We start from the raw sequence: 12,540 nt of genomic DNA, 5'->3' as shown, positions 1-12,540 counted from the left end.
TCGTTCTAATTATTTTTTTAAAAATTAAAAAATTGATATAATGCTCAATTTAATTTAACCCGGATCAACACTCATTCATTAAATATATATTTTTAACTGCATTGCAACTTTTATTCTATTTCTTTGCTTTTTGACCGTTTTTTAAATCTTGTTTTTGATGCTTTTAATGATTTCATCACTTTGAAATGCGCCCGACAAATAAAGTTGCCTCACTTTTAGTATTTGAAACTTTGCCCTCAATATTCTGTCTACATGCCACATTTTTCACATTTCTGCATGTTCAAGAAACGTGTTGCTGATGTCGTGCAACACGAGGAAATTATTCAACTTAAATTTGAATGCGAAACATTGTGATTATTTCATTTGAAGTTAATTAAAAAAAAAAAAAAAAGCTTAACTTTGAATTTCAAACGACTGGAAGTAGTTCACCTGAAGTTATGCTCTTATTTTGTAGTATTTGGTGCATGCGTGCAAACCACATGTACTTTAAAGAACATGTGATCCCCTGATTCTCCCTATAGCGCCCCCTTCAGGACGGATTACAACAACTGTTTGTTGTCGGTTAAATTGATTAACTGTCAATAACGTGATCATATTTATGGGAGTGACTTTAAAGCCACATTTGGCCCGCTTTAAGCCACAGCGTTTATGCCACATGTATTTTGCACGACGTGATTCCAGATGAAACATCTTTAAAATATTTTTTTTATTGACATGTCCGCCTGGGCAGGTGGTCACGCTGCTGATATGGATATCGACGCCTTTGCCGACGTCGCGGGTGAAATCGACGGACTTCTAAAGTCCATACCGACAGGCCGCCAGTGCAAGGTCGTGCTCACGAACGACACTTCCAACTACAGCCTCTGCAACCCCAGGTAAGCGCTACTATGGGATGTAAGTATGCTCTTTTTTAATTTTTTTCCGCTCTCGCACCGTTGACATGCCTCTTCCACGTGTAGACAGTACCTCCACGTAGGGCGCTGCGAAGAGCCCCTGCCCCCCCGCATCCAACCCACCGCCTCCGGAGAGGCCTTGTTCACCAAGAAGCGCGGCAGAGCGCAAGGATCCGTCGGGGTCTTCACCTACGACCTTCTCAACGTGTCCACCAAGAACTCGGCTCAGAAGATCGCCGTGATGTTCCGGGTCCCCTTCGACCAAAATGTGAAGTCAAACAAGTACGCGGTGGGAATCTTTGACGTCGGCAAAGAGTGCAATCGCGATCTTTACAAAGTGATGTCAAAAAAAAACGCCGCCGGCGCGTTCGCCGCCGGCAAAGCGAAAGGCCCCGGCCTGTCCCACGCGAGTGGAACCGTCACCGTATCGGCGTCGATGGCGAAAGGCCCCACGCCCGTCATGAAGGTGAACGTGTACGAATGATAAGGCAATAAATCTTATATTACCGTGTCTAAGTTGATCATAAAGAGCAATAGCTAACTTACTAACACCAAAGTATATATATATATATATATATATATATATATATATGTATAAACACAATATCAGAGGTATTTGTGTGCATGCATGTAAACAAAGTCTGGATATGGCAGGAAAATATCAATTGTCAACATTTTATTAGATAATTCCTTTAAATGTTCCAAGTATTTAATCCACACAGAAGTATACCAAACAGGGCTTTACCATGCATATAGAATAATATGGTTATATATGTTATTTAAGATATGAAATTACCCATTTACCCATATCGCCCAGCTCTAGCGACCAGATACATAACTTGTGAAATTGTTATTTCCTTCTATAAGTCTGACTTCTTTTGGTCTAGATTTGAGGTTTGATGTTGTTTCAATAGTCCAATGTTCATACGCTTCGGATAGACAGATTCTCTCTGTGTTCATGCATATATGATCATATATCACTCAAAATGCGTTCAGATGAATGTGGTTTTGTTTTTATATTATAAACACCCCCCCGCTATTTTCTAAATAAAGCCTTCTTGTAACTACGTTGTACCATCTTTGCCGCACCTTCTCTCACGCAACCTTTGTTCCTGACAATCGAGTGTGACGACTCACTCGGCGACACGACGGTGAAATATTTTCCCTTTGCCAAAAAACACAACCGGAGCCGCTGCATTCTGCCGTGCCGTGCAAAAAACCAAAACACGACCAGAGCTTTTAATAAAGTCAAACCTTTCAGCCGCCTCACATCTCTTCCAGATACCAACATTATTATTAAAAGGTGTGAGTGTTCACAGTGAAGACAATTTGCTGTCCAAATTTCCTGGAGAAGCAGGTTTTGATGAAGTTTAATCCGCCTCAAGAGAGCCAAAGCTCCAAAAGAAATGGACGTCGAGGTAGTTGGTGGAACTTTAGCCAAAATAGTTCGTCCTCAAGAACGTGCTTCGCTACCACGCCTGTCCGGAGCGGTTTTTTTGAACTCACACACGGTGGCGAGAAAAGAAAATGTAGTAAACCGCTCGAAAATTTGACATAAAATACTGGCCTGCTCGTTATCGAAGTAAGGGAGCGTTGTGATCGAGCGTTGTGATCGATCCGGGTCAACTTTGCATTCATTTTTACAAGTTTACCAAGACGTCTTACAGGAAGGCGTCAGTCCGTGAGCTACGGCTCACCAGAGGTTGGGTTGCGCAACAGGACAATGACCTTAAAATACACCCAAATGCCTAAGAGCGGACGCCAATCCACGGTTTGCAGGTTTGATTTGCAGCTTCTGGAGTCCGATTGACGTCATGGGAGCAAAAGAGTATAATTCATAAGCTCTGTGAATATTGTAGAGTTGTAATCGGTTATTTTCATTTGCACACGTACATAAAGGGAGTCTCGTGTTTTTAAATTAATAACTTAACGTAAGTTATGATAATTAATAGGGAATATTAATAAAGACTATTTTGGAGGAATGTATTATAAAAGCATCAGTGTTTTATTATTGTAACTGTATGTATTGATAACCGTATGATGAGTAACAATGAATGGTAGTTCATTGATTAGAAATGTGAGATAGAATTGGAAGCGGGGTGGGAACCCGTGACGCTACTTTATTCTGAAGGCAAGATAAGAGGTTTTATTCTGAAGGGGAACTTCTCCGTCTTGACCTGAAGTGAATCATGGAGAAGCAGCAGAGTCAGTAGAGTGTTTTCACGGACGCATACGTGCAAATCAGAGTTATTTTTGCAACTACACGAGTCAAATATCGCTCAAATATTGAAGACAAATCAAGACTTCGACACAGACTCGTACCATATGCAGTGTAAAGACCTCCCAGTGACGTTCATGTATTGTTATCTATCTGTGAGGATACTTAACAATGATATCGCCGGTTGGATTTAGTGCGACGGGACTCACGGGACTCATTCAATCAACACTCGGCCACTTAATTTGCAGTTATTTTTCATTCCTAATCATCTCTCATTTCAGCACCTACCAGCTGGCTCCACACACACACACACACACACACACACACACACAGATCCAGCGTAGAGAGTGTCCCTGTTGGTTCCGACGGTGAGATATTCAGCAAATGTAGCGTGTTGGCATAAAAGTGGGTGGATTCGTAATGCTAGTTAACAAAAGAGCATCAGAAAGAAGTCATTAACTTGTAACGTGTAGACAATACAAATGCGCGTGTGCGTGCGTGTGTGTGTGTGTGTGTGTGTGCGCGAGGGGTCGATGCAAAGGGGGGAAGCTTCGGGGATTGATCGCCTTTAGCGTGAAGGTCGGCGTCTCACAGCGAATCGATCACAGAGGCCGTCGGACCTCTTCCTCGACGCCGTGAAATGAGTTCCCCACTCGGCAGAGAGCTTTGCAGACATCGGCGATCAACAGATGAAATCGCTCACTCCGTAAGTGGGTTTTACTTTTCCCGAAGCGTTCATATTAATTTGTTAATTAATATGGTCGGGAGAGTGAAGACGGCCCCGACGGTGCAACCCGAATGGCTTTAACGCCTCTGAATTGTACTTCTGTTAAGACTCAGGAGAAGTTTTCAAATTACGGGTTTGAACGCTGAATTATTATTATTATTATTATTATTATTATTATTATTATTATTATTATTATATTTGGCAGCTTCACAAAAATTGGCTCGAAGAGCAACCTCGCACTCGCGGAGCACTTACTAAAATGAAAAAAGCCCCCAAAACAAAAAGATTATATATTAAGCCATCTTGTCGAGGACGCAGGATAAACATAAGAATCTTCAGATTTACGTCTCAAACTCAAACCGTGAGGCCAGTTCCAGTCAAAAGGAAACAGACATTCAGCCTTTTGCTTTCACAGTTTCTCACCAATCTGAAGAGTGACTTTGAGCCAGTCTGAGGAGAGGATGGGGGGGGGGGGGGTTGTCACAACAACAGCCCTCGTGCTACCTGCATGCTTTGACATGAAATCAGGAGCGACATCCGGTCATCATCTCCTGCTCATTCCCTGTCTCTCCTTTTATCCCCCTTCGACATGGCGTGGGAGGAGAGAGGTTCCGTAATAGCAATGGATCCATTTCGATATGAAAGCCGACACCCACCTCCGCATAGGGAAGGGCGTAGTTTTTTTCTTCTTCTTCTCCTTCTGGAGGCAGGTAATGCTTTCTTCCGCTCCCCGAGGTGGGCCGAGTGTAAATTACATCCAGCTCACACCCTGCACAGGCGAGACCGGTGGGGGGATGGGGGGGCGGTCACCAGTCAGGTGCTGTGAGATATTACCATCTTGCTCGGGAGCACAAAGGGACGTACCGGAGAGGGAATAGCCCGCCCCCGTGTCGAGATGCTACACCTTCCTCTCTCTCACCGTGTCTGTCTGCACGTCTAGATAGAAGGAACACTTCAGCTGCAGCTGTGTATCCTCAACTTCAACTTGGGGGGGGGGAGGGGGGAGGGGGACTCCACAGCACTTTGCAGAGGGGGGAGAAGGGAAAACCGGGTATGAAGGGAGGATCGGGGAAATGCAAACAGTCAACCCCTCCAAAATCCACTCAAGTCAGATTGAAAGTGTCAGAACAGCTTGGACGGAGGGCAGGAGAGACGTGGCTTGGCAGACTGCGTTTCATGGCCTGTCAGGTCGGGATATGTCGGCCATACTGTTTCTCATTAGCCCCCTCGTGTGCTGCGACGCCCTGCCTGCCTGCCATGCACGGCGGAGCCCTGAGTTGTGCCGAGGTGGCACCTCGGGCCCAGCTTGGCACCGAGACAGTGCTGAGATTGGACAGGTGGAAAGACAAGGAATAAAGGGGGGGGAGGGGGGGGGGGGTCGTACTCAAAGGTCACTGCTTTCAAAAGTGCAAAGGATTTATTAAGCAGGACACAAAGTTCTCTACTCTGCCCGTGACCCGAGGATTGTTTCAACATGGGAAAGTAGAGTGATGTCATCATGTTGGGCAGATCCAACATGTCCAGGTTGGGACTTTTTAACCTCATCGGAAAAACGTTGTTGATCAGTGGGTGGACACTTAAAACCGCCTTAAAACGACACTGGTGCACAGGACGTAGCAGCGGGTGTTTACATGCTTGTTATGCAGTCGTTGTTGCTCTTGCTCGGTATTTTCTACCATTTTCTTTCACCCTGAAAATCGAGAGACGAAAGATAAACGAGGGTAACTGTGAGGCGGAAACATGAACGTGTCATAGTCCTGGGTCAGTACGGGACCCAAGGAGGTCAGACGACGAGAGCCAACTATTTCGGCTAAAAGAATAATGGTGAAAGGCCGCGTCTGCACCCCTGTTGTATTCACGAGCTGCACATATTGTTAAAACGAGTAAAATAATGCCAAATTGATCTGCTCTGGGCTCATCAGTGCCTTCTGACAGGTCGAGGCCAGGTTGCACTACGATGCAACGCCTCCTGTTCATTGGCCTGTGTGTGTGGAGGAGACTGCAGAGTCTGGGAAAAAAACAAAACAACAGCAACAACAACAACAAGCAAAACCAAACTCTGTCACTTTGCTGCCTCCTAAGCCTGCCCAGCAGCGTCAATACGAAGCTGCGAAGAAACAAACGCAGGGCTGGCAAGCTAATCCAGGGATCACATTGTGAAATACAAATGCGTGTGTGTGTGTGTGTGTGTGTTTGTGCATCCCCCCCATCTCCACAGTAAGACGGAAATAGCCAGCTTTGGCACTGCCATAATGTTGCATCTCTCCTTCTGCACTCCCTGTTCCTCCCTTCTCATTTCAAAGCAGGAGGGGGGGGGGAATGAAGTTATTGCATGTGACACACTCAGGAGAGCAAGGGGGGGGGGGGGGGGGGGGGGGGGGGGGGGGGGGGGGGGGGGGGGGGGGGGGGCATTACTCCACAAAGCCGAATGCCTACGGGAGCAGCAGCGACGTATCTCCTGCCGCTTAATAACAAGCGGAATTATTTAAAATAGAAGCAGCGGCGGAATATTTTCCTGAATCTATATTTAGACCCGGGGAGTGATGGCGTCTCACCCTCGCAGCTCATGTGGGATTCGGGGGACGGGGGACGGGGGACGGGGGACGGGGGGGGGGGGGGGGGGGGGGGGGGAAACGCATCAGGGTGGAGATCGATCTCGCGCGCAGCACTGAGCACGTGTGCACGGTGACCGTCTGAGCGTGACGGTACAGAATAATCTAATCTCTAAACAAGGTGGGATTTATAGCTACAGAGTAAAGTTCCCTCTTTGTGCACGCAGTCTATACTTAGCATCACCACACCAGCCGGATACAGGATCATCATCCATTCACAAACCAATAACCTGACTCCCACAGTTTGCTTTCAGTCTGCAAATGTTCAAACATTATTACTTTCCAGGACCTTGTCGCGGCAAATTGCATTGATTAGCCGGCTTTAAATCAGTTGCCCCGTTAATTACATTTACCCTGCATTGCTTCGCTAAGCATACAGCTCCTTCGTGATTGCAACTGGCCGATGCCCCAAGCACCCAAGAGGAGGACACAATGGTGTAAATCAATGGCACGTGGGTGTTGGACAGAGTCTGGTCATATGCAGGAATACATTTGGGGGAATAATGAGGCGCTGCAGGAGCAAACAATGTTTCTGTTTTAGTATTTTTTTCAACAAAGAGCTTCCTCTGTAGGGTGGTCGGGTTCAGCCTTAGAGATAAGGTAAGGAGATGAGTTTCCTCTGTAGGGTGGCCGGGTTCAGCCTTAGAGATAAGGTAAGGAGATGAGTTTCCTCTGTAGGGTGGCCGGGCTCAGCCTTAGAGATAAGGTAAGGAGATGAGTTTCCTCTGTAGGGTGGCCGGGCTCAGCCTTAGAGATAAGGTAAGGAGATGAGTTTCCTCTGTAGGGTGGCCGGGTTCAGCCTTAGAGATAAGGTAAGGAGATGAGTTTCCTCTGTAGGGTGGCCGGGTTCAGCCTTAGAGATAAGGTAAGGAGATGAGTTTCCTCTGTAGGGTGGCCGGGTTCAGCCTTAGAGATAAGGTAAGGAGATGAGTTTCCTCTGTAGGGTGGCCGGGCTCAGCCTTAGAGATAAGGTAAGGAGATGAGTTTCCTCTGTAGGGTGGCCGGGTTCAGCCTTAGAGATAAGGTAAGGAGATGAGTTTCCCCTGTAGGGTGGCCGGGTTCAGCCTTAGAGATAAGGTAAGGAGATGAGTTTCCTCTGTAGGGTGGCCGGGTTCAGCCTTAGAGATAAGGTAAGGAGATGAGTTTCCTCTGTAGGGTGGCCGGGTTCAGCCTTAGAGATAAGGTAAGGAGATGAGTTTCCTCTGTAGGGTGGCCGGGCTCAGCCTTAGAGATAAGGTAAGGAGATGAGTTTCCTCTGTAGGGTGGCCGGGCTCAGCCTTAGAGATAAGGTAAGGAGATGAGTTTCCTCTGTAGGGTGGCCGGGTTCAGCCTTAGAGATAAGGTAAGGAGATGAGTTTCCTCTGTAAGGTGGCCGGGTTCAGCCTTAGAGATAAGGTAAGGAGATGAGTTTCCTCTGTAGGGTGGCCGGGTTCAGCCTGAGAGAGAGGGTAAGGAGATGAGTTTCCTCTGTAGGGTGGCCGGGCTCAGCCTTAGAGATAAGGTAAGGAGATGAGTTTCCTCTGTAGGGTGGCTGGGCTCAGCAACATGTTTAATTAAGCTCCTTTTCTCTGTGTATTCAACCAAAGTTGTTATCGATCTCACAAAAAAATATATATTCCTATCAATGCCAATAACTCATATGGGGCAAACAGAAACAATCAAAGAAAAAAAAAAAAAAAAAAACATAGCCCCGGAGATCGTAAGCACGTATCAGAGAGGAAGCAATGAAAATGGTGGACAAAGCGAGGAGGGGCGGTGGCGTTCGGTTCTCCCTCGCCCTCCTCCTGATCTAACAACAGGGCGAGGTACCCTCTAAGCCCGCCTACTTGTTAGCGGTCCAATCAAATGCGACCGGGTTTGATTCGGTGAGAACCCTGTTCATCACGGCTCAAAAAGAAAAGCACAAAGTATGATTCCGGGTTTTTGATTTTAGATGAATGAGTGACAGCTCGAGCTGAAGGTCAAGCTGAAGGTCAAACCTTCAGTCGAGGAGAATATTTGTGTTTTTCAGCTCAAAGGAGGCCGGCACGAGGATTAACAACCGACATGTCGAGGAATGAGCACATGAAAGGAGCCTGCGCACGCACACACACACACACACACACACACACACACACACACACACACACACACACACTTGCGAGTGTCTCAGGTTTACCGGAAAGTAGAGAAGCAGAGCTCCGCACAGGATGGCCTCCAGCAGGACTAAACCTGATGCTCGGATACTCTGCGAGAGAAGAAAGATACAACAATTATTAAACTTAGCGTTTATGCATCAAATACTCAAAACCCACACTAACACATTTTTGGCCACTTTGGAAAAAAAAACAACAACGGCAATGAGAGCCGTGAGAGTGAATCAAAACATTAAAGTGTCTAAACCTTCAGTCAAACCGATAAAAGGAGCTAAAATATTGATTACGGCAGCTTTCATTTGAAAATGGCATCATAAAAATCATAATATTGACAAGGATAGTGTAATTTTTCATTCTTCTTTTCTACCAAATGAATGTAGGACAGTTTTGTATTCTCATATTGAAGCAAAAGGCTGAAAGAGAACAAAGCACTTTTTTCTTTATAGAAGGGTTCCACCATCTCAGTTCTCTTTCTGCGCTCCCATTGCGTAAGAATACCCTCAAGCTGAGGAGACGCCTGAGGGGGGCGTTCAAAGAGCAGAGGACAACCGAGCCACCGCTTTAGACAACACACTGGAGCAGCTGTCTGCAGCGGGCGAGCGTTCGTCTCGTTTGACAATGAATTCAAATTAACTCGTTTTGTTTATGGAAAAACTTTAGTCTGCGAAGAAGCTTAGAAAATAACGCTGAGCGTGAGATGAGATGAACGGGGATTTTACACGAGTGGCGTTTAAAAACTTTTTATATGCGTTATTAATAGGAGCCATCCTTTTGTTGAAGTGTTGACGCGATGCAGGAGTCTTCAGGTGTTCCCCCGGCAGCACGCAGGTGGATCTTCAAGCTAAATCTTCACTGGAAACAAAGCTTTTAATTAAACCCGATTCATTGAGAGTAACGACTAGAAGCTCCGAGGGTTGAACTTTTATTTAACCGGAGCCCGGTGGTTCTGTAGACACGGATGTTTATTTAACTAAATGACCTCGAGGAAAGATTATAAAATGCCCATGACTCATCTTTTAAATTCTTTATTTTCAAATTTTCTGACTTAATAACTCAATAAACTTAACTTTGATTGAACTATTTATTTATTTTTCATCAAAGTAGTTTACTTTAATGCCTTTTCATGCACTCCGTCACCTTGTTTGCATTAAAAAGTACAAAACGATTGACGTGGTGAATTGATTTACTTTCGTCGTGAATTAGTAAATGGTAAATTTGTCAATTAGTCAATTAATAAATTAGTAAGCACCCTGTCGCGGGACAGGATTTGGCCTTTTGGTCTGTTTTAATGCTCGATATGTTCTTTTTTTTTGCAGGGTGACATCTTATGTTTTCTGGTAGAAACAGCAGCAATTTCTGAGAAATTAAATAAAAATACCTTGGCCAAAGAGGGTTTGAATGATGAGATAGCCCACATGAGATGATGAATTATTGTAAAGCACATAAAGTAATAAAGTGTTCAATTAAATTGAATTGATAAGGCTACGCCCTGAAAATCAAATAAAAAAAACAACTAATCATTTATCACTTTACAGCATAATATTTCAATAATCTACAATGTCCCTGGATAAAGAAAAGCCTCATAATATTAGCGCCGCGCCACAGAAATGATACTTTTTATGAATATCTATGTGCGGGAGCTCAAACTAAATCTTCACTTTCCGGACGGTTTGTGTGGTTTCACAATAAAAATGTCACCTGACACCTTTTTTCGAGTCGACGTGGAGAATTTACACTAATGCGATTAAAATTAGACGACGGTGACACACCGTCAGCCGGGCGCGAACGCACAAAAACCCACATTTCACACGGCAGAGACGTGTGGTATATATATATATATATATATATATATATACACGACGTGAACTAAATAGCTGCAAATATTCAGACATTTTTTATCACCGTCAGTGGATGAATCAGAGCCCATTAGACACACCGGTCTGTTTGAAATGATTTCAAAAGCTATGTGGTGACCACACACACACACACACACACACACACACACACACAGATTCACCGGTTTATTGATCCAAAGGCCTTTGATGACCGTACGGCCCAGAGAACATCAAACCATGTTTGATGACCCATATCTTAAAGATAAATGATAATGGAATAACTGGAGGACACACACACACACACACACACACACAGACACACACATACCTTGTTCCTGCGAAAGTGGTAGACGAGGACCATGCTGACGAAGACGGCGAGCACGCAGAGGCCGTGGGAGGAGACCACGGCCCAGCGCAGGGCGCCGTCCTCCCGCGTCGCGCACGCCGTCTCGTCCCTGCAGAAGCTGCAGCCCGGCTGGCACGGCAGGCAGTCGCTGGATGACCCCTCGTCCGCGTTGGGGCCGCTGTCCGACGCTTTGCCCTTCCTCCCCGTCCCTGTCACACGCACACACACACACACACACACACACACACACACACACACAGGTTACTGGACTACGCCGTCAGCCTATCAGCTCTCACGGTCCTTTACTTCGATTGAGATGTGTTGCAACGTGAACACTGTGTCAGTCAGTAAGCTGGTGAATCATTAATAAATAGTTGAAACCGTTAACCAAAAATTACTGTGATAAGCTTTTTTTTGTGTGTGGGGGGGGGGGGGGGGGGACGGGGTCTATCGTGGGTTATTCCTGCATAAAAAAAACATTAAAAAAACACACAATTCAAATGGATTTCATTAAAATATTAAATAATCGGTTCGATTAGTATTATGATCAATCTGGGCATCCCTTAATTTGGACCTGATGACTATCACGTGTTATCTATCACTATCATTCACACGTTTCCATCATTTCTTGATGAAAAGAAGCCGATTTGTGCATTTCCTCGAGTTTCCTTGTTATTTGGGTTTCCTTGTGGATTGTGTTTCCAGGATTGAAAGGTAAATATACCCAGTATATATATATATATATATATATATATATATATATATATATATATATATATATATATATCCCCGTCCCTCTCCGACCTCACAAGGCTTCATCCATACCGTGTCGACACAAGGGAGGCGGATCTATATGTGTGAACGTGAAGCGTCAACACTGCAGCGTTCAGTCACCGGCTCGTCCTTCAAGGACGGGGACGACCGGGGACGAATTTCCACAGATTTTAAAGGTATGAACCAACCGCTGAACCACTGAATGTTTAAAAAAAAAAACAAGAGCTGCACGACGCTAAGAAGTGGACTCGTTGTCGGTGAATCCCGTGTGGTTGGATAGATAACGAATGGTGGACTTTTATAGAGCTTTCATGGAAGAGGCTTTATTGGAAACGGCCATTGTCTCAGAGATTTGTGGGGATTCTCTCCTATAAAAAGAAATTGGCCCCGTTTTCAAAGCCACGACTCTGCACACATCGTTGATCCCTTCAAAAATCTCTCCGTGGAAAACGAGGCCCCGTCGGTCTGTCGCTCCTACAGTCGACTGGCGGTCAAGAGGAAACTGAGACTCGGCTTCTTACGAGATCCACAGCGGAGGAAAAGATCGCTGGGAGACAAAGGAAAGCGAGTCGCGCTGGTTTCCTCCGCAAAAGGAGTGTCGAGGATGTCCCCTCGTGGATTAAGGGGGCTTGGCATTGGCCTCGCGGTGGGCACGCACACACACACACACACACACACACACACACAGAGCAAACAGGCTGAAGCAGACAGCACAGATATCCAGCTCTCTGAGAAAAGGAAAATGTTTTAGGGTAAAAGAAATATAAAAATCGAAAGAAGGAGGAGGAGGAGGTCGCAATAAGACGGTGGAGGTCAAACAGAGCGACACGCTGTACGAGGTTCGTGTGGGGTGAGACGGGAGAGGGGGGAGCGATGGAGGTGGAACCTCAGCGGGGGGGTTCTGCGTCTGCAAAAAGCTCTTTTTAATTAACTCACGCCAGACAGAATAAACCGGGAAAAAGTAACTACCATTAAAAAGATATGTCCCATCTTGAACCTG

At 45.6% G+C, this 12,540-nt stretch overlaps 1 protein-coding gene across 1 annotated transcript in view; it reads right to left on the bottom strand.

Moving 5' to 3' along the window:
* The window catches only part of gpr158a (G protein-coupled receptor 158a), a 56,498-nt gene that overhangs the window by 19,695 nt on the left and 24,263 nt on the right, over positions 1-12,540 (bottom strand). Inside the window, exons 4-5 of the mRNA XM_034560660.1 lie at positions 10,749-10,975; positions 8,609-8,677 (exon numbers count right to left, since the gene is read on the bottom strand). Coding sequence (XP_034416551.1) covers positions 8,609-8,677; positions 10,749-10,975 — 296 coding nt within the window. The remainder of the gene's footprint in view (positions 1-8,608; positions 8,678-10,748; positions 10,976-12,540) is intronic.

This window comes from Cyclopterus lumpus, chromosome 20, assembly GCF_009769545.1.
Source record: "Cyclopterus lumpus isolate fCycLum1 chromosome 20, fCycLum1.pri, whole genome shotgun sequence".
NCBI lineage: Eukaryota > Metazoa > Chordata > Actinopteri > Perciformes > Cyclopteridae > Cyclopterus > Cyclopterus lumpus.
Note: the sequence above shows the minus strand (reverse complement) of the source record. Positions and strands in the feature narration are given on the sequence as shown.